This window comes from Salminus brasiliensis, chromosome 15 (assembly GCF_030463535.1).
Source record: "Salminus brasiliensis chromosome 15, fSalBra1.hap2, whole genome shotgun sequence".
NCBI lineage: Eukaryota > Metazoa > Chordata > Actinopteri > Characiformes > Bryconidae > Salminus > Salminus brasiliensis.
In genome coordinates this window covers 30,294,339-30,320,724 of record NC_132892.1, presented here as the reverse complement: position 1 = coordinate 30,320,724, position 26,386 = coordinate 30,294,339, and the positions used below count along the sequence as shown (strand labels likewise).

The window sequence follows — 26,386 nt, the reverse complement described above, 5'->3', positions numbered from 1 at the left end:
GGCAGGACTCTGAGACTCAGAGACTATGGTTTCAGTCCAGACAGTCTAGACTGGGTCTGAATGCACAATAAATGAATACAGCCAATCAGAGCTAAGGTCATTTGCATAACTCCTTAAGGATATGTGGGTTGTGTCTGAATTGTAGGAAATGCTCCCTATGTAGGCAGGACTCTGAGACTCCGAGACTAGGGTTTCAGTCTAAACTGGGTCTGGATGCACCCTAAATGAATACAGCCAATCAGAGCTAAGGTCATTTGCATAACTCCTTAAGGATATGTGGGTGTGTCTGAATTGTAGGAAATGCTCCCTACGTAGGCAGGACTCTGAGACTCCGAGACTAGGGTTTCAGTCTAGACTGGGTCTGGATGCACCCTAAATGAATACAGCCAATCAGAGATAAGTTCATTTGCATATATATATATATATATATATATATATATATATATATGGTCAAGAATAAACGCTCATAGCACTTTTGCCTTCGTGATTTTTACAGTGAACACTTGTGAGGCCGCGTAGGCAGCAAGGCAGCAAGGCAGCTACCTCCAGATTGGAGCCGGGCCCCTTAGTGTTATTGCACACCCCCTCCGGTGCAGCAGGGGGCGGTAGAGTGTGTATAATAATAACGGAGGCGTGAGGGAGGCGCTTTAAAATCAGAAGTAAACAGACAGCGAGGAAAGGCTCTCCTCTCTCCTCCGAGTTTGACTTCTCTGTCCATCCTCTTCCTCCTCCTCCTCTTCCTCCTCCTCCTCCTCCACTCTCTGAACTAACGGCGCTATGAGGGTCCTGCAGGGTCCAGCCTTCTCCACGTGACTGCGGAGTGTGTGTACCGGTGTTGGTGTAGATGCAGCCGGACGGTCCTGTAGGTTCTCTCTGCGGGCTCTGAAAGTGAAAACCCGGTGTGTGCCAGGGAGTTACTGGAGATACGAGGATGGCCTCCGTACGAGTGGCCGTGAGGGTCCGGCCCATGAACACACGGTAAGAGCTGCTAGGTGGGTTCTCCTGGGCTTCCACCACAAATGCTGCCCATTGAGTATCCACCTGCCACGCACTGGTTCTCCCCCCCTCTAAACCCAGCAGCTAGGAGAGACCAGCTTGCTCACCAGTATAGGGTATCTTCTCAACCAGCTCTTCAACCTTCTTGACCATCACAGACCAGATTAGACCATCTCAAAGCAGCTACCAGCAGACCCTGAGCCTGGACCGATGTTAAGTCCAGCTCAGGATCTGCTGGAAGATGGTCCAAGCTGGTCTTTGATGGTCAGTGTGGTGGAAACGCTGGTCATCCAGACAGCTGGTGATGCAGGTTGACCAGCGTGGAGTTTGATGGGACTAGCTGGTCATTCTGGTTAAGCATTTAAAAGGATCTCAGAAGTCAAACACTTGTCAACATGTCCAGATCAGACTGTCCCCAGCAAGTTCAGCCCCAGATCAGACCACAAAGTACACAAAGAAGTCTCCAGCGGTCCTAAAAGGTCATCACAGGACCTTCAGGTAGGTCTGACCAGCTTAAAGTACAGCGTCTTCCGTCAGAAAGAGACGAGACAAGGTTGAGACAAAGAGAAGAAGAGTCATCTGTCCAAAGCACTTTGTCCCAGATGTCCTGGTCTCCATCTAGGTGTTCTCTGGAAACTTTGGCCTTGCCCTGATGTTTGTAATGACCGCCGAGGGGTTTTGACAGCAAGACGACCCAAGAATGTCTCTGCACTAGAGGACATCTGCAAAGAAATGGTGCTCTTGTCCAATCAGTTGCACTAGCTAGTTCCTGTCCCCTCAACTGAAGACGATCTCTGTCTCTTCTGTTTAGTGAAAAGGAGTTATCTGCCCAAAGCATCATTGAGATGGAGGGGAACAAAACCACCATCACAAATTTAAAAGTAAGTTTTAATGGACTTTTTCTTGGGAACTTTTTCGTGATGTGACTAACTGTGGTGTAGGAAACGCTAGCAGCGCTACTTAGCATCATATTTAAAACTCTAATGTGTAGATAAAATAATAATGACTGAAATTCAGGTATTATAAAAGCAGAAATCTGTAGTATCTTTGTTTTTTTTCCAGTTTGAGTTTAATTTTAACTGGTTAAACACAAAAAAATGCGAACAATCACTGACCGCTAATTACACTTTATTGCTGTATTGGCTGTGTTGCATTTAGCTGTTAGTCTAGAATGATCGTCACTGCCTAGTTCACGCTGTTCTGGAATCGCCTCCTAGAACTGATCTCATTGTTCACACTGTTCTAGAATTGTATCCTAGAACTGATCTCATTGCGCTCTTCTAGAGCTAGAATCGCTTCTAGAGCTAGAATCGTCTCCTAGAACTGATCTCATTGCTCGCGCTCTTCTAGAATCGTCTCCTAGAACTGATCTCATTGGTCGCGCTCTTCTAGAATCGTCTCCTAGAACTGATCTCATTGGTCGCGCTCTTCTAGAATCGTCTCCTAGAACTGATCTCATTGGTCGCTCTCTTCTAGAATCGTCTCCTAGAACTGATCTCATTGGTCGCGCTCTTCTAGAATCGCCTCCTAGAACTGATCTCATTGGTCGCGCTCTTCTAGAATCGTCTCCTAGAACTGATCTCATTGATCGCTCTCTTCTAGAATCGCCTCCTAGAACTGATCTCATTGGTCGCTCTCTTCTAGAATCACCTCCTAGAACTGATCTCATTGGTCGCGCTCTTCTAGAATCGCCTCCTAGAACTGATCTCATTGGTCGCTCTCTTCAAAAAATGTCACTGACAGCTAATTACGCTAGTTAGTTACACTACATTATTGCTGTATTTGCTAAACTAAATCCAGCAGCTAGGAGAAATGAACCATCAAAGATCAGAGGGGGGTGGGGTGTGTGTGTGTGTGTGTGGGGGGGGTGGGGGGGTGGAATAATATGAAATAATATGCTTTTGTCTGCTGATCGCTGCTGATAGCTGACCAGATAGTTAGCATAGGTAGCATCTGTATAAAAGCACAGTGCACTACTGCTACATTCAGAAAGTCATTGATTACTGATTGTTTCTCTTTTTCGTTCCAGATTCCAGATGGTTTGACTGGAGACACTGTAAGAGAAAGAACCAAGACGTTCACGTACGATTTTTCCTACGACTCAGGCGACCGCTCTAGCATGCGCTTCGTTTCTCAAGAGAAGGTGAGGTGTTGGAGATGTTGGTGCTAGATCTGATATGATTCATCTCCACAGATCTGACTAGCCTATAACCCAAAGAACGTAGAACGTTTTAAGGACGTCCTGTATCTTTTTAAAGAGGTTCCAGGACGGTCACGTTTCAGAAATGTTCGGAAAACCTGAAGATTTAATGATCTGCATCCCAGGACTCCCTGTACACTTGGTGTCTAATATAACCTTTCACAGGCACCTTCTGACTGTTTGGGATAGGGAGAAAATGATGTAATTTTCTAGGTATCAGATTTGTGGAATCATCTTGTTTATCCTGTGCTAGAATGTTCTCCGCCTTGGTCATCCTGTTCTAGAACCTTCTCCTCCTTGGTCATCCTGTTCTAGAACCTTCTCCTCCTTGGTCATCCTGTTCTAGAACCTTCTCCTCCTTGGTCATCCTGTTCTAGAACCTTCTCCTCCTTGGCCACAGGTTTCTAGAATCTTCTACACATTTGTCATCCTGTTCTAGAACCTTCTCCACCTTGGCCACAGGGTTCTATAATCTTCTCCACCTTGTTCATCCTGTTCTAGAACCTTCTCCACCTTGTTCATCCTGTTCTAGAACCTTTTCCACCCTGGTCACCCTGTTCTAGAATCTTTTTTACCTTGGCCACAGGGCTCTATAATCTTCTCCACCTTATTAATACTCCTAGAACCCACCTTGGCCACAGGGTTCTAGAATCTTCTCCACCCTGTTCTCCTGATGTTTATCTTGTTCTTGAATCTTCTGCGGATGTTATGGATGGTCGGTGTGTTTGGGATAAGGAAAAAATGGTGTAACTTCCTGGGGACCAAATTTACCAGGACCAGCTTTTCCTCATCTAATCTCTGGATATCTGAGTATAAAAGCCCATTGTCTGGGGTTCTAATGCTAAAATGACCAATCAGGCTGCGCAGCACTGACCTATTAAAGAACTGTCCCATTTTACAAAGTCACCTGACCTTTAGCTAACGCACAGACGTGTGTTACGGATAAGTAGACGCAAAGGAATGGGTTTATAAGCGATTCCGTAGAAGAGCTAGCTACCGCTGGTTCCATAAAGAACCACGTGTGTCGCACATCTCTATGGCGTCCACAAATATGGTTCTTCTGAGGCATCGCTCGAGGAACCCTTAGTAGCACCTTCAGTTTTAAGAGTGTGCGAGAGGGAACCGCTTAATCAAAGCTGTTCTTTCAGCTGGTCGTCGGGTTTAGCTCCGGGTGGGTGTGTGCCTCTCCGTCAGAGGTGGCTCTCTGCCCGATGGTGGACGTGATGAAGGAAATGCTTGAGTTTTCAGGTTCTGGGTCGGCAGCTGAAGCACTGGGTGTGTGATGGTTTAATCAGCTTTGGTGCCTGAATCAGCTTACCCTTTAGACTCGTACTTTTTGGGTTGGGGTAAGTGGCAGTGATCCTGTTTCACTGTGAATTCAGGACAGTGCTCCTCAGACTCACCTCTGGAGCCACTGGTTCAGGTTGAGAGCTTTTAGAGCCTCATCTCCAGATTCAGCTCCTGTCAGAACAAGCTGACCGTAATCTTCTCCACCTTGGTCACACTGTTGTACAGTCTTCTTCTCATGTTTGTGCTCATCTAGAATCCTCTCCACCTTGGTCACGCTCTTCTAGTATCTTCTCCTTGTTCATAATGTTCTAGAATCTTCTCCACCTTACTTACAGTGTTCTAGAATCTTCTCCACCTTGGTCACGCTCTTCTAGTATCTTCTCCTTGTTCATATTGTTCTAGAATCTTCTCCACCTTACTTACAGTGTTCTAGAATCTTCTCCACCTTGGTCACACTGTTCTAGAATCTTTCCTACCTTGGTCACACTGTTCTAGAATCTTCGCCACCTTTTTCACACAGAGTCCTCCAACAAGGAGATTTCAGAAGAAACAATAAAGGAGCAGGTGTCCCATTACTTTTGTCTTTTGTCCATTCAGTCTGTGTTAGCTTACGGTACACACTGAGCATGTTTGTGAAAGGTAGTTTGAAGGTGTGGCACCGCTGCTGTTTTACAGGCATGTCTGTGTGTTTAGTACACAACGCCATCCCTGTGCTCTGGTGAAAGCCTGAGGGCTTGTGCCATTACTTTATGGTCCTGATGTTTGGTAGATCATTCAGCGATCATGTGACTTCAAACTGATGTAGAGAGCTCTTCACCGTTCAGTCTTGCTCAGTTGGCTTCAGTTCTTTTGGTAAACAAACTAAAATAACCTTTATTTGGAAGGTCACAGTGCCACTGTGAGTGGCCGGCTCTGCTCCTGGACATCTTCCATCCTCACATTAGTTCAATTTCATCCCTAATCCGTTACCCTTAATCCTGCTCATAACGATATTCAGGCTCATGTTAATATTGCGTGTCAGATTAGGGTTGGAACAAACCCCGGGCAGGTTCAGCAGGGTTGGTGCCGCAGCTTTTAGAGCTGCAGTTTCAAAGTTCAACACTATATTTTATGCATGTCGCTGTTTTTCAGGTGTTCAGGGACCTGGGCTCGGACGTTCTGAGGGCAGCATTCGAGGGCTATAATGCCTGCATCTTCGCTTATGGACAGACTGGATCGGGGAAGTCCTACACCATGATGGGGAACCCTGTAAGACTAAGTGTCTCTAGTCTTTAAAAGCATGTCTCTCAGCCATGAGCTTTTACTGTGGAAGCTCCGGATCCCATTAGAACAGATGCAGGAACGTAGGTGAGATCTTCTGTGGATCTTTTTCTGGACAACCCACCCAGGAGAACTCTGAATAGTACTAGACTCCATGAGGAGAACTTTGGAGATGTTCTAATGCCCCCACCATGACTTTCTGTAGGAATGTGACTGTTACTCAGTCCATCTCCCTCTGAGTATCTTCTACCCCTGTGTGTGTCTTGTGTGTCGTAGGGAGACGTGGGGTTAATTCCTCGGATCTGTGAAGGCTTGTTCACTCGGATATCTGGAATGACCCGCCGAGACGAAGCTTCCTTTCGCACAGAAGTCAGGTAATGGTCCGAGGCCTGAGGGCTTTTGGAGAGCCCTGTGGTAGAAGCTAAGCTAATGTTGTTTTGTGTGTGTGTGTGTGTGTGTTCGTCAGTTATTTGGAGATTTATAATGAACGTGTGCGCGATCTGCTGAGGAGGAAGCTGGCGAAGACGTTTAACCTGCGTGTCCGCGAACACCCCAAAGACGGCCCTTATGTGGAAGGTAAGGCTCTGGGCTCATCATTTACCGCCCTGGCTCTCCAAAGTGAGCATTTTCATAAAGGCAAGCTTTCTAGTTCTGTATGTTGTTAAGCTGGGCAGCCCATATCCAGCCCACCGTTGTGTTTAGGCAGCTCTGAGAATTTAGTAAGGGTGTGCTTTGTCTCCTCAGACCTGTCCAAGCACCTGGTACAGAACTACACAGATGTGGAGGAGCTGATGGAGGCAGGAAACATCAACCGCACCACGGCCAGCACCGGCATGAACGACGCCAGCAGCCGCTCGCACGCCATCTTCACCATCAACTTCACGCAGGTAACGAACTCTGCCCGATTACGATTCTTACTGTGATTTGCACAGCTGCAGCGTCACGGTTTTGCTCATTCAGCTAATGTTCCGGTCTCTTCTTCCCCTTCCAGGCCAAGTTTGATGCGGAGATGCCGTGTGAGACGGTCAGTAAAATTCACCTGGTGGACCTGGCGGGGAGTGAGAGGGCTGACGCTACAGGAGCAACGGGCGTCCGCCTCAAAGAAGGGGGCAATATCAACAAGAGCCTGGTTACCCTCGGCAACGTCATATCGGCCTTAGGTACTGAGAGAGTCGATTCTGGATGGGGAAATAAAAATATGTATTAGAAATCACCGGCTTATGGATCTGCTTCTCTATCTGTCTCTCTGTCCGTCTCTATATCTGTACCTTTCTCTTTATCTCTGTGCGTTTGTCCACCTGTCTCCCTGCCTATCTGTCCAGCCGATATGTCTCAGATGGGAGGGAACAGTCAGCTGAAGAAGAAGCAGGTGTTTGTCCCGTACAGAGACTCTGTCCTGACGTGGCTCCTCAAAGACAGCCTGGGTGGAAACTCCAAAACCATCATGATCGCAAGTCAGTAGCTGCAACCCAGCATTGCCAACAAATCACCACTGGTGAAGTGTTTGTGTTTGGTGATATTTGAAATAGAATAAATAAATAAATAGTGTATAATCCCCTCGTCTGCTTTGTACAAAAAAAAACAAAACAAAACAACAACGACAACAACAACAAAAAAATATATGTATATATGTATAACAAAAATATAATATAATTGTTGTTATTATTATTATTAAAACATTATTTGTCAAAAATCAGATTTAAAATGATTCATATAAATATTAAAATGATTTAACCTCTGTTTTCAAGTTTTTGCAACCATGTGTCTTGTATTGCTAATATGGTACCTTTTTTGTATTGTTTTCTATTTTAAGAAAAGAAAAAGGCAACTTTTAAGGATATTATTTTATTTTATCCACATTTTATTGGAATCATCAACATTTTAGTTAATCTGTCATGAAATGTTTACATAATATTAAGTTAATTCATGTTTTGTTTTTTTTCTTATAACCATGAAATGTTCGTGGCAACAAAGCCATTGTTATTCCAGTAAAAAAAACAACAACAACAAAGTGACACCTTTGCTCTCTGTGTCCTCAGCCATCTCTCCTGCGGATGTGAACTATGGTGAAACCCTGAGCACGCTGCGCTACGCCAACCGTGCCAAAAACATCATCAACAAACCCACGATCAACGAGGACGCCAACGTGCGGCTGATCCGCGAGCTGAGGGCTGAAATCGCTCGTCTTAAAGCCCTGCTGGTGCAGGGAAACCAGGTCCAGTTCTTAAAATGCATGAAAACCTTTGTCTTTTTGAACATATTTAAAGATCTGGAGGTCTGATCTTCATCTGATTAACACTGAGAGATGGGCTAATGTAACTAAACTCACACCACTGAAGAAATGCCTTGTCATTTATAAAATGGAATTTATAGAAATGTCATTTTCCTGTGAGGAAAAAGTTCAGACCTCCTCCACATATGTATATTTATTACTCCTTCAGATGTGTAGAATGTAGAATCAGCTGCAGATGATCAGAACATGGTTGGAGAGGATTATTCTGGAGGAGTCTGTCTGATCTAAACCTCAGACGTTTAGTCTGGTCTGATCTTGATTGAAGTTGAAGTGAGGGGTGAAGATGATCACCAGCATGGCCAGATCCAGAGAGCTCTCTGAGGCCTTCAGAAAGAAGGGTGGAGATGCCGAGGAGTCTGGGAAGAGGTTTAAAATGATCTGTTAGAAATCAGATGTTTCTGTCCACTGAATCATTTACAAGTGGAGCAGCTGACCAACATGGCCAGATCAGACTGTCCCTTAGTACAGCAGGCTCATGTGTTAAACATGGTGGAGGTTGATGATGCCCGTCTGTGTGATGTGGCTGCACTGTGAAGTAAGCTTTGCTATTTGGTCTCAGATAGCGCTGCTGGACTCGCCCACGGCTCTGAGTATGGAGGAGAAACTGCACCAGAACGAGGCCAGGGTAAGCCCCTTCATCTCCAGCACAGCACAGCTTAATGAGCTCTCCTGCCAGAAGCACATTCCTGGAGTTTTTATGTCTTTTTTTTTTTTTTTTTTTTTTTTTGCTTTGTTAGGTGCTGGAACTGACCAAAGAGTGGACGAACAAATGGAACGAAACGCAGAACATCCTCAAGGTACGAGCAGTATATTTGCACCACAGTTGCATTCAGAATTGTGATTGGTGACTTTAGCCGACTTGGCTCAGACATTAAATTTCCTCTTGTGGTTTTATAAATATTCAGATCTGTTCAATTTCTCAGTGCGATATTTTTCAGGAGTCAGATTTGTGTCTAAATTAGGGCCAAATAAGAAAGAGGCTCAGATTTGATTTGAGAAAAAAAAAAATCATGCCGTGCCGCTTTGCCATCGGCAGCCGGAGCCTGAGCGTGCACAGTTGGCCATGCTCTCTCCAGGGAGGGTGGCATATGGCACTTTCTCCTTTCTCCCCACATCACTCCAGTGCAGTTCTGGGTACACAGTGATGTTGCCTGGTGACGTTGCATTAGTGGCAGTTCGGAAAAGGAGGCGCTGGCTGGAGGAGTCGACGGGGACATTGCATGTAATGGGTGGAGAATGTGTACTGGGTGGATAATTGATAATAATATCTATATAATAACTGGGTGGATAATATATATATATATATATATATATATATATATATATATATATATATATATATATATATATATATATGTTGGAAATTACAGATGTTTAATACAGATGTTTTGGACCACAGCTGCATTCAGTCTGGCTTAGCAACTGTATAAACTGTGTGTGTGTGTGTGTGTGTGTGTGTGTGTGTGTGTGTGTGTGTGTGTGTTGCAGGAGCAGACTCTAGCTCTGAGAAAAGAGGGAATCGGTGTTGTTTTGGACTCTGAACTTCCTCATCTAATTGGCATAGATGATGACCTGCTCAGCACGGGCATTATCCTCTACCACTTGAAGGTCAGACTCACCGAAGCTCAGTCACTGTTAAACTGTGCATGTCCAACCGCTAACAGCCTGCCCAGAGAGAATGAGGCCTGATGGGTGTTTGTGCACCAGATGGACAAAAGTATTGGGACACCTGCTCATTTATTGTTTCTTCCTAAATCAAGGGTATTAAAAAAAGGTTTTAGCCTGCTTTTGTTGGAGTGACCATCAGGGAAAGTTTTGGGGGGCCTAAACTCTGGCTCCCCAACTTATCCCAGAAGTACTGGATTGGACTTCATCCATCATTCCAGAGAACACAGTTATTCCACTGCTCCACAGCTCAGTGCTGGGGGGCTTTATATCCCTCTAGCCCACGCCTGGCATTAGTGTGTCAACAGTAGGTGCAACTTGAAGAAGCAGAATACAATCATTATAAGGGGTGTCCGCAAACATTTGGACATGTAGTGTAACGCTGTAATTTGACAGTGTGTAGTGTTCTATGAAGCTCTGAAAGTATCGGCAGTGTTGGGAAAGACCTGATTCCGATCTCTTGTTGCAGGAGGGGAGAACGTTCGTAGGTCGTGAAGACGCCTACAACGAGCAGGACATTGGTGAGCATTCATAAGGAGCCCCTTTACTCTGCAGAACCAGCCTGTTCTTCTGAGAAGGCTTTACCCCAAATGTTGGGACATTGCTGTGAGGATTTGATTGCATTCAGCCACAGCAGAGCATCAATGAGGTCCGGTACTGATGTTAGATGAGTAGTTCTGCCACACCGACTCCCGATCCCAAAAGTATTAGCTGAAATTCAATACACAGCTCAGTGCAGGGGGGGGAAGGGGGGCTTTATATCTCTGGAGGTGATCCTTAGCATTGGGCATGGAGACCTCGGGCTCATGTGTGGCTGGTCCAGAAGATAGACGAGCTGTGTAATGTGGCAGATGCTGCTGGGGAATTCATTTGATTGTATGTAATTTGAGAAGAGCCTCTCTCTGTGTCTCTCGTAGTGCTGCATGGTCTGGGTCTGGAGAGTGAACACTGCCTGTTCGAGAATCAGAACGGGATGGTGACTCTGATTCCTCTGAATGAAGCTCAGTGCTCTGTTAATGGAGTCCAGGTCACGGAACCCTGCCAGCTCAACCAAGGTCCGTTCAGTACTACCCTGTCTCTTGTAGCTTCACCTTGCTGGTGTAGTTAGTTATGTAGTAACACTCACTGGCCACTTTATTGGAAACCCCTCTCTTGTAGCTCCACCTTGCTGGTGTAGTTAGTTATGTAGTAACACTCACTGGCCACTTTATTGGAAACCCCTCTCTTGTAGCTCCACCTTGCTGGTGTACAGTTAGTTAGCTACACTCACTGGCCACTTTATTGGAAACCCCTCTCTTGTAGCTCCACCTTGCTGGTGCACAGTTAGTTATGTAGAGACACACACTGGACACTTTATTGGAAACCCTTTTCTTGTAGCTCCACCTTGCTGGTGTAGTTAGTTAGTTAGTTAGTGACACTCACTGGCCACTTTATTGGAAACCCCTCTCTTGTAGCTTCACCTTGCTGGTGTACAGTTAGTTATGTAGTGACACACTGGCCACTTTATTGGAAACCCCTCTCTTGTAGCTCCACCTTGCTGGTGTACAGTTGGTTACAGTCACACACACGGGTGTTTCTGATGCACTGTGAGCTAAATGTGGTTCTCCTGTGTTCAGGTGCTGTAATCCTGCTAGGCAGAACCAACATGTTCAGGTTTAATCATCCCAAAGAGGCGGCTAAACTGCGGGAGAAGAGGAAGGTCAGTCTGTCTGTCTGTCTGTCTGTTTACTCATTTTTTGTTTTTGTTTGCTCAAGTTTTGCATTTTTTTTTTCCTTTCTGACATTTTTCATAATTTTTGTGTTTTTTTTTTCCTTTCTTATAATTTGTCTCTTGTTTTTTTTTGTTTTTGTTTTTCCTCTTATCATTTCTTTTCTTTTTCTTTCTCATAAATGTGTCTTCCATGTTTTGCCTCTTTCTTTTTTCCAGTTTTATTTTTAGCCTCCCCCTTCTCATTTTCTCTTTTTTTCCCATTTCTTTGTTTTTGTTTATCTTTTCCGTTTTTTTCAAATCTGGTTTTACTTTTTCAATTTTTTGTTTTCCTTTTTAATTTTCTTATTTATTTATTTATTTATTTATTTTCCTTTTTTCCTTTTTTATTTTGTTAAATATTATTTTCCTTCCTTTTTTATATAATTAAACACACTCACACACATGTACACATATCCATGATGAATATACCTGCTGCACTCGTCAGCCTTAACTACTTTTAAATAAAAGGAATATCAGCTGGATATGCTAACCTGGCTAACGGTGACCTAAAGCTAATGACTCCAATGACTCTCCTCTGCTGGGTGTGTTTTCAGAGTGGTCTGCTGAGCTCGCTGAGTCTCTCCATGACTGATCTGTCCAAGTCCTGTGAGAACCTCTCCACAGTGATGCTCTACAACCCTGGGTATGCACCGGAGTGTGTGTGAGTGTGTGTGAGACAGCATGGGTGATTTCTCTTCCCCCTTCCTTTCCTCCTGCTCCTTCTCCTTAGCGCTCCTCCCTCTCTTCCTCCGTAGGAGTCTTGTCCTCCCTCCTCTCTCCATCCTTCTCTCGCTCCACGCTCTCCAACGCCATTGCTGGTACCGCTCATCCCGCCTGGTTTTCTCCACCCCTCCCTGCATTTAAAGGGACACTTCACCCACATGTCGATGTTGTCATAAGAAAACCTCATCAGATATGAGGCTTTCTCTTGACTGGGTGGATTGGCTATGCTAAAGTGGCTAACAGTGAATGAAAGCTGGGTGGGGAGCACCCTTTACATCTGTCACAGTACCTCTGAACCGACCACATGGATTAAACAGTCATTTTAAGTGAAAGTAAAGTAAAAGATACAGAATTAGTTAAAAACAGAAGATTTATCCTTTAGTTTGGTCACTTTTTAGAAGAACAGCGGCCTCGCCCTAGCCAGGAAATACTGATCTTCTGCAAACCAGGACTGAAGAGTTCAGTGAAAAACATCGAATTCACCAGATTCATCACTTACCCCAGATCAGCCAATCTGCCACATTTTTGGTTTAAACCCGGAGGTGCTAGGCTAATGTTGCTACAAACCCTGGACTTGGACGGTCACAGTTGGGCGATATGGTAAAAATACATAATCACAATATTTAAAGACATTTTTCACGATACATGTGATCACAGACTACTATTCAGACACTCCTGTACTGAATCCAGTGATTTATATTCAACATCTGCTGCTCTTCATGTAATTAAACCAGTCTAATTACACTGTTAATAATGAAACCTGCAGCTGATCAGTGTTTTTAAGCACTATTAGCATCCTCCATATGCCCAGAAAAGCTTATTGTGTATCATTGTGTATCAAAATGTATCACGATGAGATAAAGTATCGTCATATTGCCCAGCCCTAATTGTCACCAATCTCACCTGTGTATTACAAATTTCTTTATTTACATTTACATTTATGGCATTTAGCTGACGCTCTTATCCAGAACGACTTACAAGGTTACTTGTATTACAGAGGAGGGCCAATGTAGTGTTGGAGAGGGACTGCCTGGGGCAGATAAACATGAACCTTTAGGCACCATGCTGCCTAATGCCAGGCGTGGGCTAGAGGGGTATAAAGCCCCCCAGCACTGAGCTGTGGAGCAGTGGAAGAACTGTGTTCTCTGGAATGATGGATGATGTCCGATCCAGTACTTCTGGGATAAGTGTGTAGTGTAGTCTTGCCCAATGACTCTTATTGGATTAGCGCAGCCCTGGAACCCCATTCTCCCACGTGGTGTGGTAGTTCACTGGTAGGTTGTGGTGTTATCCGTTGCACCACACCAACCACATATTTATTTACTTAAAAAAAAACTACAGAAAAGCTGAGTAAGCAAGTTTAAAAAATGTTTGGTAAAATGATGGATCTTATAGACTTTTTAAACATATAAGCTAAAATTACTACTGCATTTACCATCTCATTACTTCAGAAATTGCACGTCTTGACTGATCGACTGCATCTGGGGTCGGTGATCAATCATGAGGGGTTGATTTTGTGCCAAACTATTACTTTAAACCCACTCTCTACCACACCTAACCCTTTAACAGTAACTCTTTATTGAAAGATTCTGAGGTTCAGCATTTTTAAGTTCCAAAACGAAAAACAAATTAGCAGTTTAATATTAGTATTATTATTTTTATCATCATTATTTATTTATTTGTTTATTTTGGAAATAAATTCTATGCATTTTAGCATTTTAGTAACGTTCTATTATATTATAAACTAATTCAGCTGACAGAACTGAGGTTAGTGTTCTCCTCCGAGCGTGTTCAGCTGCACAGTGATGAGGGGTAGTGGTGGAGGAAGCACATGCTAGCCTTCACCTTTCCCAGCAGTGTTTGCACCGCAGTATAGGGGGAGTCCTAACTAGTGTGTGGGAATTAGACTAAATTATGACTAAAGTTGATTAGAACATGGATTGGCTGAGGATTATGACTCCTGACTCAAACTACATCCAATCACACAATTTATTTGATTTTGATTTATTTATATATATAATATTAATTAATTTATTTATTTTATTATTTATTTTTTGGAAGAGCTTTTGACTGTTAGCCTTTGCAGTGTGTCCCTAATAGGGTGTGGCATTACAATGTGTGAATCTAACATGAAAATCCCTTGAGTTTGGGATTAGTTTGTGTATGAGCGTGTCATGCTAACAGTTGAACAGGCCTGAAACTCTTTATTTCCACTTTTTTTTTTGGCAGTCTCTTCACAGAAAAGGTGCCAGTCTTTTTCAGGTAGACCAACAAGTCCCAAAAAAGTGTCTAACCTCAGTTGTGGTGATCGTTTTCTTTCACGTGATCGTTTTCCATTGCTTGTTTGTTTTTGGTGCTCGTGACACTCCACTTGTTTGTCATTCATCTCTGACTTGATTAATTGATGCCACTTTTTATGTTTACACATCACTTTTGATTTGAGCATGTTGACCTGCGATGTTATATATATTATATAATGATATTTATATTATATATAACATGTTCTGTAATATATATACAATCTCACCAGACAAAAGAATTGTCACCTTGCTTGTTTTAGGTGGTAGTGACTTCAGGCTCCTGCAGATGGCGCTGCAGGGGGATGATTGGGCTATAAGTACCTGCGGGTGTGTGACTGGATTCATAGATTAAGCAGATGGGCAGCCGTTGATGTTAATGATTGGCAGAAAGGTGTGATTGCAGTGGGAGTACCTGAATCTGCAGGTGTATGGAAGCATACGGTCATACTGGTAGACCCGTATGACCGTATGCTTCCACACACCCGTAGATTCAGCTACTTCCTTTATATGGTGGTCTTTGGCCACACCCAAATGCAGTCACTCCTTTTAGCCAATCATTAGCATCTGCTTTGTGACCCATTTTCCACACATCCAACTCCGACTCTCACTGCACTGTACCACCTCTTCTCCTGGTAATTATAGCTCAATTAGAATCGTGCAGCGCCATCTGCAGGAGCCTGAAGTTACCACCACCCAAAACACAGGTGCTAATTTTTTTGGTCTGGGGAGATTTTATATATAATTTTGCATCCACTTTAATGCTTGCTTAGTTCACACATACGGTGCTGCAGTGCTTGCTCATTGCTTTGTATGCCGCAGATCATTCCCTGTATTAGTTTGGTGTGTGTGTGTGTGTGTGTGTGTGTGTGTGTGTGTGTAAGTGATCAGGACTTAGAAGTCTACAGTTATTGTGGTCATTTTGCTTTTCTTGTAATTACTAAACGATGCATAGACTATTTGCCTAGTCAAGCGCAGTATCTAAAGTTCATGGGGCAGAGAAGTTTTAAAAAAACAATAGTTTGAAGTAAAAAAATTATAAACAATGTAGTCATTTTTATTAATAATAAAGTAGAGCGACATGGCCTCAAATAAAAATCACGATAACTTTTTACCCTGATTATGATTAATGGAAATTATACGAGCTGCTCGAGATGCTCTGTTGGCTCGGAGTTTGAGTTCCTCCTTGTTATTTTCATATCACAGACTGGTTGGGTGGAGTCATGTGACTACATACGCTAGTTTTTTTTTATTGTCAATTTTTTCCCCTTTTTCAGCTCCCCCTAGCACTAGCAATGCTCCTGAGGGTAAGAATTTAATACATGCCTCCTTTGATTCATGCAAAGCCAGCCACCGCCTCTTTCCTCACTGCCACCAATGCAGCCTGGACATCCAGCTCCAGCTTACAGACGCCTGCACTGACCAACATCGCTTAAGAGTGATGAGGGAGTTATCCTGAGAGAGCTCGGCCAATCTGCTCTCTTGGACTCCGGCTGCTGATGGCAAAAGGGCATGGCTCGGGATTCGAACTTGCGACCCCTAGTGGCCATAGTGATATCACATTAGACCACTGAGACACTCTGAACCCCACGTGGTAGTATGTTTAGAATTGAACAGCATATGAACACACAAACACAGTGGGGGGAAATGTATTAACAGAATAAAAAATTAATTAATCGACATGAATGAAAACATGTTGCTAGGAGGTTCTGAATATTGGTTTTGATTCATTTTTCATTAATTGCCCAGCTTTATAATTAAGGGCTGTGGATTGAGAAAGTCATAGTAGAGCTCATAGGCCACAATCAGCAAAAGATTCATTTAGAGAGAAAATGTAACTGCATTTCATGGAAAAAACACATTGCCAACTGTGAAGCATGGGGGTGGGTGTTTTGGGGTTGTGTTGCAGACAGTGACATTGGCAGTATTGTGCGATTGGGGAAGAATGAATTCCACAAAAATATATAAAGAAATATAATAATATTTTATAATATTTTATATATTTTATATTTTATAATTAAAAAGTGGTATTTGACCAAAGAAGCTCAAACATTTGCTGTATATCCATATGAAATGATGGCAAGCTTTAATTATTTCCTGCAATAACTGTAACTTTTAAGGACTGTGTGTGCGGTGTAGGTGTAGATGTGATTTTGTGTGTTGGGGAATAGATTTTGAGTAACAGAAGAAAGTGTGAGAGAGTGGGTGTGATTTGACTGATTGATATTTGCATGGTGTAGATTAACTTCCTGTGTTTTACAGACTGGAGTTTGAGAGGCAGCAGCGGGAGGAGCTGGAGAAACTGGAGCATAAAAGGTTTTGATGTCAATAGGGAATAATAATCATTCAAATAAATGCTCTTAATTAATTAGCAGGGATTCGTCAGCAGTCTGGATAGTGACCAGTGTTGTTGTTGTTTTTTGTTAATCAGGCGTCTGATTAATGAGATGGAGGAGAAGCAGAAGAGTGAGAAGGCCGAGCTGGAGCGAATGCAGCAGGAGGTGGAGTCTCAGAGGAAGGAGTCTGAGCAGGTGCAGCGCCGCATCCGCCGGCAGGAGGAGAGTCTGCGCAGACGCAGCCAGGATATCGAGAGCAGGATGAGGGATCTGATCGCAGAGAAAGAGCGCTTCCAGGTTTGTGTGGTGAACATTTTAGATGTACAGTACTGGTTAGGTATACAACTAAGAACAAAACATAGCATCAGTCTCTATTAACAATCAGTTTCCAGATGAACGCTCTAATAACCATCAGTCTCCAGAATTGGGCTCTAATAACCATCGGTCTCCAGAATGACGCTCTATTGACCATCGGTCTCCAGAACGACGCTCTATTGACCATCGGTCTCCAGAACGAGGCTCTAATGACCATCGGTCTCTAGAACGAGGCTCTAATGACCATCGGTCTCTAGAACGAGGCTCTAATGACCATCGGTCTCTAGAACGAGGCTCTAATGACCATCGGTCTCTAGAACGAGGCTCTAATGACCATCGGTCTCTAGAACGAGGCTCTAATGACCATCGGTCTCTAGAACGAGGCTCTAATGACCATCGGTCTCTAGAACGAGGCTCTAATGACCATCGGTCTCTAGAACGAGGCTCTAATGACCATCGGTCTCTAGAACGAGGCTCTTGTGACCATCGGTCTCTAGAACGAGGCTCTAGTGACCATCGGTCTGTAGATGGAGGCTCTTGTAACCATCGGTCTGTAGATGGAGGCTCTAATAACCATCAGTCTCCAGAATGAGGCTCTAATAACCACCGTTCTCCAGACTGGCGCTCTAATAACCACCGTTCTCCAGACTGGCGCTTTAATAACCACCAGTCTCCAGACTGGCACTCTAATGACCATCGGTCTCCAGAACGAGGCTCTAATAACCACCAGTTTCCAGAATGAAGGTCCTGATTGTGTTGAATGTTCTAGAAGTAAAAAAATACTGCTGCAGTAAATGTGAAATTCCCATGATCCTGTGTCAAACTCTATCTTTAAAAACACTCAACATTTCCATGCATTTCTGTTTGTAATGGATTTACTTTAGGAGGAGCGTGACCGGGAGCAGCAGGAACAGGAGCAGCACAAGCAGAAGAAACATTATCTAGAGGAGTCCCTGCTGGAGGAGTCTCTGCTGGAAGAGCCTCTAATGGATGAGGAGGTGCTCGAGGTGTTGGAGGTTCTGGAGGTGCAGGAGGATGACGACGAGGAGGTGCACGCAGAGCAGACAGAGCTGTTCAGGGAGCTGGAACGGCTGAAACGGGAAAGAGAGGAGCAGGTGGTTAAAATCCAGCTGGAGAGGAGGTGAGTGTGCAAGTATAAATGCCTGGGAAATACTTCGAGAAACTCACAGGCCCTAAAAAATGGCCCTAAACGGCTCTATATGTGCAGGCGTCTGGAGGAGCGGGAGCGGGAGCAGCTCTCTCTGGTGGGTCGTCTGGAGGAGCAGCTGCGCGAGCGCAGTGAGGAGGCAGCAGCTCTGCTGTCTCAGGACGAGGCGCGGCGGCTGCAGGACGAACGCCGCACGCTGGCCGAGATCCGGGGGGAGCTGCTGAAGGCCAAGGAGGCCAGGCTGGACGGACAGGAGGAGGAGGACGGAGGAGAGGAGGCGCTGAAGAGGACCAGGGGGCGCTACAGGAGGTTCAAACAGGAGCAGGTGCAGGAGCTGGAGACGCTGGAGGAGGGGCTGATTCAGCAGAGAGAGAGACTGGAGAAGGAGGTGGCCAACGAACGAGCCTCCATCAGCCTGATGCAGCACACGCACAGAGAGAAACAGAGACAGGTAGGAAAAGCTTCAGACTCAGGAGCAGAACATCAGCTGCAGATGATCAGAACATGGTTGGAGAGGATTATTCTGGAGGAGTCTGTCTGATTTAAACCTCAGACGTTTAGTCTGGTCTAATCTTGATTGAAGTTGAAGATTCAAGATTCAAGAGTTTTATTGTCATATGCACAGCAGAAAGTTACGCTGTACAATGAAATTCTTACTTTGCTGTCCCTCCATTCACCAATAGATAAAGATAACAAAAAAGAAATTAATAAATAATAATAAAAAATAAAAAATATATACAAAATAAATAAAGTATAATAATATAAGTTGAAGTAAATAAAATTAAAGTAAACTTTTTCCCTTTTTACAATTAAAAAATTAAAAATAAAAGTTACATGTGCTTTTATGTGCAAGTATGAGCAAGTATGAAGAGCAGCAGCTATAAAGTGCAGGTTGCAAGTAAGAAATGTAAACAATAGTGTGCAAGTAGCGAATGTAAACAGTGTTCTGACAGCAGCAGTACAGTGAGTGTAAGGTGCAGTTAAAATCAGATTAGAGTTTAAAACCAGTTCAGATAGGAAGGGTTGGAGAGGTAGTGCGTGAGGTGTTCACAAGCCTGATGGCCTGTGAGTAGAAACTGTTTGTGAGTCTTGTGGTCCTGGACTTCACACTCCTGTAGCGTCTGCCTGAAGGTAAAAGTGTGAAGTGTGTGTGCTGGGGGTGTGTACTGTCCCTGATTATGTTGTGGGCTCTCCTGGTGACTCTGTTATGGTAGATGTTCTGCAGTGAGGGGAAGGCTGCTCCTGAGATGGACTGTGCGGTTTTGATCACACGCTGGAGAGCCTTTCTGTCCTGGGCAGTAGAGTTTCCATACCAGACGATGATGGAGCTGGTAAGAACACTCTCAATCATACTCCTGTAGAAGGTGCTGAGAATTTTGGCTGGCATGCCAAATTTTCTCAGCCTTCTCAGAAAGTACAGTCTCTGCTGGGACTTCCTGATGATGATCTGAGTGTTGTGGGACCAGCTGAGATCCTCACTGATGTGGATGCCAAGGAATTTGAAGGTTTTCACCCTCTCCACCTCAGTCTCCCCTATGTACAGGGGTGTGTGCAGCTCTCGCTTCCTCCTTGGATCGACAATCATTTCCTTGGTCTTGTCTGCATTCAAGGAAAGATTGTTGTCATGACACCAGGCCACCAGCTCAGCCACCTCCTTCCTGTACGCTGTTTCTTCCCCACCAGTGATCAGTCCAATGACTGTAGTATCATCAGCAAATTTGATGATGCTGGTGTTGTTCTGGGAGGCCACACAGTCGTATGTGAAGAGCGTGTACAGAAGGGGGCTCAGCACACAGCCTTGAGGGACCCCTGTGCTTACTGTCCTTGTGAAGTGAGTGGTGAAGAAGGTCACCAGCATGGCCAGATCCAGAGAGCTCTCTGAGGCCTTCAGAAAGAAGGTTGGAGATCCAGAGGAGTCTGAGAAGAGGTTTAAAAAGATCTCAGAACATTTAGAAATCAGACGAAGTACAGCATCTACCATTAGAAAGAGCCAAAACCAGTCTGATCTTCATGGGAGGAGGAGAGCAAAGAAAGGGTTGCCAGGGAATGTCTAGACAAAGACCAGGACTTCTGGACAGATGATCAGATGAATGGTCAATTAATAAACCTCATCAACCATAGTATACCTCACCATGTGGGAGAGACTTAAGGCATCAGGATTGACTGAAACATTACTTTACTTACTTCGTCAATCTTGACCTGAAGATTTGTCCTCTTTGTTCATATCCCATGAAAATCAATCACAAAGATCACGTCTTTATATTAAAAAATATCAAGGTTTTCATTAGAGATGCACTGATCCGATATTAGGATCGGATATCGGTCCCGATATTAACAAAATTAGCTGGATCGGTTATCGGATAATTAGGCAGATCCATGAAACCGATCCTTTCAGTTTAATTGGTTGGTGTGAGACTGCTCTAAATGTTTACATGTTATATTTAATTACTAATTCTAATTATATTTAAATAGTTTACATACAATATTTAATTACTGCTTGTATATTTGACCAAGTTACTTATTTAGTTTCAGGTTCAGCTGCTAGATTTTGTTCTGAATTACTGTTTACGCTAAAAATAAAAAAGATTTTCAAAATCAATTGATAAAAAATAATTTTTGATTGATTGATACTGTTTGCGTGTTTGACAAAGTGAAGCTGCTTATTTTCAGCTTTGGCTGATACGTTTGATTTATTTTAATATATTTTAAGAAGTTTGACTCCTTTTTGGAATTTTGACTTTGAATGCAGTGTCAGGGTCCTGCACAATTTGTTTATTTTAGTGACAAAGAAATAGCAATTTAGTACATTTATATCTATGTGTTAATTTGTTAGATTTTGTTTTACAAAGTTAGTAAAGTAATGTTTCAGTCAATCCTGATGTCTTAAGTCTCTCCCGCATGCTGAGGTATATGGTTTATTAATTCAACAATGGTATCGGGTATCGACCGATATGCAAAATGTATGTATCAGTATTGGAACTGAAAAAGCCAGCTCCCTAGTTTTCAGGGGGTGTCCTAATTTTTTCACACCTGTGGGACCATGCAAGTGTGTAAAGATAAACTCGACTGAGAGAACAGCTTCCTGGCAGGACTGTCCTGTGCTGTCGAGTTCACCCACGTGTCATGTTTTTGCAGGACGGTGTGGTTGGCTTTGCAGAAGCGCTGAAGGTTTTGGTGAATTTCAGACGTTATTTTTGCTGTCTCCTCTCCTGTAGGTGTATGAGGCGGTGGAGCGCGGCGCTCAGGACACCTCCTCTCTGCTCCAGGAGGAGGCGCTACTGTCTCAGGCCGAACACAGGCTGCAGTGTAAAGAGCGGCAGCTGCTCTGTCTGCGTCAGAACCACCTCCCCGCCGTCTCTGAGGAGCGCCAGAGGGCCGAGGAGGCGCTGGACAGGATGTGGGCTAGAGGTGCAGGGGGCAGGAGTCTGGGGGCCGAGCCCAGTCCAGATCAGGTGGAGAAGGAGCTGGACGAGACGCTTTATCAGGTGAGGAGAAAATTATCGGCGTTCAGCTCCGTTAAAGACGCCGTGCTGTGAAAACCGTACTGATCTGAGCTGGCTCTGGCTCTTTTTCAGATCGAGAAGGAGCTGGAGGAGAAGGAGGAGCGCCTGTCTCAGCACAGCGCCAACGCGGAGCAGCTCCAGCAGCTGCAGCAGACGTACGAGTTTACGGCCAACGTGGCGCGTCAGGAGGAGAAGGTGCGGAGGAAGGAGCAGGAGATTCTGGAGACGCAGGAGAAGCAGCAGAGGGAGGCTCTGGAGCGAGCGGTGGCACGGCTCGAGAGGAGACACTCCGCCTTCCGCAGGAGCCTCAGCCTGGAGCCCGAGGCGGAGGACGGCCGTCGGAGGAGCATCGTCACCCTGCTCGGGGCTGAACTGGACCAGGAGAGGTGGGGAGCTTAGTATGACAGGGCTTCTCTCTCTCTATCTCTCTCTGTATTTCTCTACACTTTATGGACAAAAGTATTGGGACACCTGCTTATTCATCGTTTCTTCTGAAATCGAGGGTATTAAAGAGTTTCTCCTGAGTAACGGTCTCTACTGTCCAGGAAAGAGGCTTTCTACTAAATTTTGGAGGATCATTGCTGTGAGGAATTGATTACATTCAGCCACAAGAGTGTTTGTGAGTGTTCGTGAATAGAGAGTGTGAAGAGCCTAAAGTGGTTCCTCTATGGCATCACTCAAACCATTATTTAACCATATTTAAGAGGGGTATGTTTTCAAAGGGGGACCTCTGGATTACAGCTGAGAGCAGGTGCAGAATAGAGGGTGGAACTCAAGGTGATGGAGCGGAGGAGCAGTGGGAATTACTACACCCTGTCCTTTGTATTGACTTGCCTATCCTTTCAATAGTCCACATTATTGATGACCACCAATCATAACATTTAATACTAGAACATTACTATTAATGTTTAATGCTCCTGTATCTGATACTCACCCCCTCCCTCTCTCATGTATGTCTCAGGATGGAGAGAGAGATTGCTCAGCTGAAGCAGAGGATCAGTGAGAGTGAGAAAAATGGACGGACTCTGTCGGTCAGTAGTGAGGAGAAGAATGGCGTGGCTAACTGTCCAGTGAGTCCCATCCAGGGCCTTCCTGCAGTGCTGCCTTTAACAGACGACAGGTAGCGCCATATTCACCACACACACACAAACCAGAATGAAAATAGGATCATTAAACTGTGTGTTTGTGTGTTTAGGATAAATGCATTTATTGAAGAGGAGGTGCAGAGGAGGCTCCGTCAAATTAACCTGCTGAATGGAGACAGCATCAACAGTCTCTCAATCTCCTCAGACTCCCTGCAGGTACCTACACTTCCCCCTGAAACTCTTCACCAGCTCACAGTTTTACAGTTCCTTTGCTATGACAGTAATGGTGTCCCTGTAACACTGCAACCCACTGTAATGACCTCAGAATAACTCTTACCTAGTGTAACAGGTTATGACGTCAGCATAGCTGTACAATTCATCTAGTGCAGCAGTGATGACGTCAGCATATCTCGCTCGGTGTAAGGGGTTATGACGTCAGCATATCTCGCTCGGTGTAAGGGGTTATGACGTCAGCATATCTCGCTCGGTGTAAGGGGTTATGACGTCAGCATATCTCGCTCGGTGTAAGGGGTTATGACGTCAGCATATCTCGCTCGGTGTAAGGGGTTATGACGTCAGCATATCTCGCTCGGTGTACCGGGTTATGATGTCAGCATAACTCGCTCGGTGTACCGGGTTATGACGTCAGCATAACTCGCTCGGTGTAACGGGTTATGACGTCAGCATATCTCGCTCGGTGTAACGGGTTATGACGTCAGCATAACTATACAATTCATCTAGTGTAACAGGTTATGACGTCAGCATATCTCGCTCGGTGTAACGGGTTATGACGTCAGCATAACTATACAATTCATCTAGTGTAATGGGTTATGACGTCAGCATATCTTGCTCAGTGTAACGGTATGATGTCAGCATAACTCGCTCAGTGTAACGGGTTATGATGTCAGCATAACTTGCTTGGTGTAACGGGTTATGACGTCAGCATAACTGTACAATTCATCTAGTGTAACGGGTTATGACGTCAGCATAACTATACAATTCATCTAGTGTAATGGGTTATGACGTCAGCATATCTCGCTCGGTGTAACAGGGTATGATATCAGCATATCTCGCTCGGTGTAACAGGTTATGTTGTCCTGTGTGCAAGTGTGCAAACCACTGTTGCAAAAAATCTCTTACTACTTACACATTATTATTATTATTATTATAATTATTGTTATTTGTGGGTTTATGTGGTGTTTATGGACTTTAACCAGTGTGTATTTATTATTATTATTATTATTATTATTAATAATAACAATAATAATACATTATATAACGTCTGTTAACTCCACATAAACCCATTGTTGTGCTCTGGTTTACTGGCATAATCATAGCTATGCTTCGCAGAATTAATATTGATGATAACGCTGAATAAGTCTCCTCATATACTCAAGGATGACTGAGATGTAGTTTATTGTGTAGTTTAAATCGGTGCTCAGGGCACATATTATAACTCCGGTGCCACTGTAATGACTTGAGCATTACGTCAACAATGTAACACAACATTACAATTCAGTGCAACAGTAATGACCTCGTCATAATTCATCAGTCACTTACTGTGATGACGCGGCCACTCACTGTAATGGTAATGACCTCAGTATAACACTGTATAGTTCACTGTTCTGAATGAGGAGGCGCTTTAGACTACACTACTAACACCTGTTCAACCCAACAGGAGGAGGAGGAAGTTAGTGAGAATAACAATGTTAAACTGAAAGCTGAGGTAATGTTGAAGGTAAGCGGGGGTCTCGCATAATAAGCAGCTCTGGGGATCTGGAGATGGGAACGCCGGGGCTGAGATTTGCATGCATGTGCCTATTACCGATTACCCATAGTGCCCGTGGTAGAGCTCAGTTTGGTGTATTTCGGGTCTACCTGTTTGAGTCCCCTTTCCACATTCTGCATGTCCCACACATCACTTTCCTTACCTGGATCTGCTAAATCAAGCCCTGCTTATTAAGGAGGAGTTCAAGTTGGGAATGATTGGCTGACCAACATCTGGACTGCAGAACCTCCCAAATGCAGATGTGATTGGCTGGTGTAGCGTCATCGAGGATCTGTTATTTGTTGTAATTTATTCATGCATTGTTTGTTTATTTTCTTTCAGGACAGCTACACACACCGCATAGACCCCCGCCGACAGAAGTATGAGGTATGGCTCCAGTATTGACTGTATCAGTGTGTGTGTGTGTGTGTGTGTGTGTGTGTGTGTGTGTGTGTGTGTGTGTGTGTGTGTGTGTGTGTGTGTGGTAGGGGAAAGTAACACCCTGGTATTGGCTGATCGACACTACCTAAACTGCTCGACAAGCTTGCAATCACTTGTCGTATTAATAATAATTAACTGCTACAAAGCTTTCGCTCCCCCTCTCAATCTCCCTCTCTCTCTCCTTTCTCGTGTGCAGCGTATGGTATCTGTCCACTCCTGCCCCAGTCCAGACAGTCTGAAGGATCCCGTGAGGATCAGCATCCCGCGCTACGTCCTCCGTGGACAGGGCAAAGATGAGCACTACGAGTTTGAAGTCAAGGTCAGCACTCCGGCCAGAACCAAAACTCAAGCACCTGAGCTTTTACATGGTTCTACAAGGTTCCGGATGACTGTTAAATAATGGGAATGAGGGCTCTGAGACTTTACAGCCTCCTATTCTGATGCTCCTGACTCATTATTTAACTCATTAAGTAGAGTAAGGAACCTTACTCATAGTCTGCCTTCAATTAGCAGGTTAACAGAGCAGTAGTCAGGCTTACATTGATTACGTTAGATTATAAGGCATCTAGGTGGGGCTGGGCAATATGGTAAAAATAATAAACTATATCACAATATTTAAAGACTTTTTTTCGCCATACCCGATATTTATCACAGACTAAAAACATTAGCGACAGATCTTTAAAAACTACTATTTTTGATGGTTTTGGTGATTTATTTTATTCAACATCTGCTGCTCTTCATCTAATAACCCAGTCTAATTACACTGTTAGCAATGGAACCTGCAGCTGATCAGTGTTTATTAAGCCCCAACAGTCTCCTCCATATGCTTAGAAAAGCAGATTGTAATCACGAAAAACAAAGTTCATCACGATATGATATTAAAACATCGTCATATTGCCCAGCTCTACATCCAGGTTACTTTCAGTTTTAATCAAATCCTCATTTTTAGGCTCTATCACCTTTGTGAAAATCATGTATTTGGTGTCGTAGGGCATTAGTGGTGTATTCAGTAGTGTAATGAGATTTCTCCTCGGGTTGCAGATCACGGTTTTGGACGAGACGTGGACTGTATTTCGACGGTACAGCCGCTTCAGGGAAATGCACAAATCCCTCAAAATGAAGTACCCGGAGGTGAGCTTGTTAAGAACCCACTACATCTCCTGTATGCTGCACAGTCTGCACGGCGTGCCTCTGCCATTACTGCCTGCATCAAATTTCAAAAGCTCTTTACATTTCAAGCACAGCTCAGCCTAAACCACATACTTTGAGTCGTGTAGAAGTGAATTACACTCCCAA

The 26,386-nt window shown here is 44.1% G+C and overlaps 1 protein-coding gene across 4 annotated transcripts in view; it reads left to right on the top strand.

Moving 5' to 3' along the window:
• The first annotated feature begins 670 nt into the window (after positions 1–670).
• The window catches only part of kif16ba (kinesin family member 16Ba), a 29,002-nt gene continuing 3,286 nt past the window's right edge, over positions 671–26,386 (top strand). The window contains exons 1-30 of one of the 4 annotated variants that reach the window (XM_072657144.1): positions 671–978; positions 1,808–1,877; positions 3,026–3,139; positions 5,618–5,734; positions 6,023–6,120; positions 6,213–6,322; positions 6,491–6,633; positions 6,738–6,906; positions 7,069–7,200; positions 7,786–7,961; positions 8,599–8,664; positions 8,777–8,836; positions 9,534–9,647; positions 10,174–10,225; positions 10,622–10,759; positions 11,321–11,403; positions 12,009–12,097; positions 14,407–14,439; positions 16,737–16,790; positions 16,906–17,107; positions 18,010–18,266; positions 18,354–18,744; positions 21,509–21,778; positions 21,869–22,182; positions 22,758–22,916; positions 22,992–23,097; positions 24,560–24,619; positions 24,992–25,036; positions 25,287–25,409; positions 26,132–26,221. In XM_072657144.1, coding sequence (XP_072513245.1) covers positions 932–978; positions 1,808–1,877; positions 3,026–3,139; positions 5,618–5,734; positions 6,023–6,120; positions 6,213–6,322; positions 6,491–6,633; positions 6,738–6,906; positions 7,069–7,200; positions 7,786–7,961; positions 8,599–8,664; positions 8,777–8,836; positions 9,534–9,647; positions 10,174–10,225; positions 10,622–10,759; positions 11,321–11,403; positions 12,009–12,097; positions 14,407–14,439; positions 16,737–16,790; positions 16,906–17,107; positions 18,010–18,266; positions 18,354–18,744; positions 21,509–21,778; positions 21,869–22,182; positions 22,758–22,916; positions 22,992–23,097; positions 24,560–24,619; positions 24,992–25,036; positions 25,287–25,409; positions 26,132–26,221 — 3,882 coding nt within the window. In that variant the 5' untranslated portion in view covers positions 671–931. Of the gene's footprint in view, positions 979–1,807; positions 1,878–3,025; positions 3,140–5,617; positions 5,735–6,022; positions 6,121–6,212; positions 6,323–6,490; positions 6,634–6,737; positions 6,907–7,068; positions 7,201–7,785; positions 7,962–8,598; positions 8,665–8,776; positions 8,837–9,527; positions 9,648–10,173; positions 10,226–10,621; positions 10,760–11,320; positions 11,404–12,008; positions 12,098–14,406; positions 14,440–16,736; positions 16,791–16,905; positions 17,108–18,009; positions 18,267–18,353; positions 18,745–21,508; positions 21,779–21,868; positions 22,183–22,757; positions 22,917–22,991; positions 23,098–24,559; positions 24,620–24,991; positions 25,037–25,286; positions 25,410–26,131; positions 26,222–26,386 lie in introns of all 4 variants that reach the window. The other 3 variants (XM_072657143.1, XM_072657146.1, XM_072657147.1) reach the window with 3 other exon arrangements.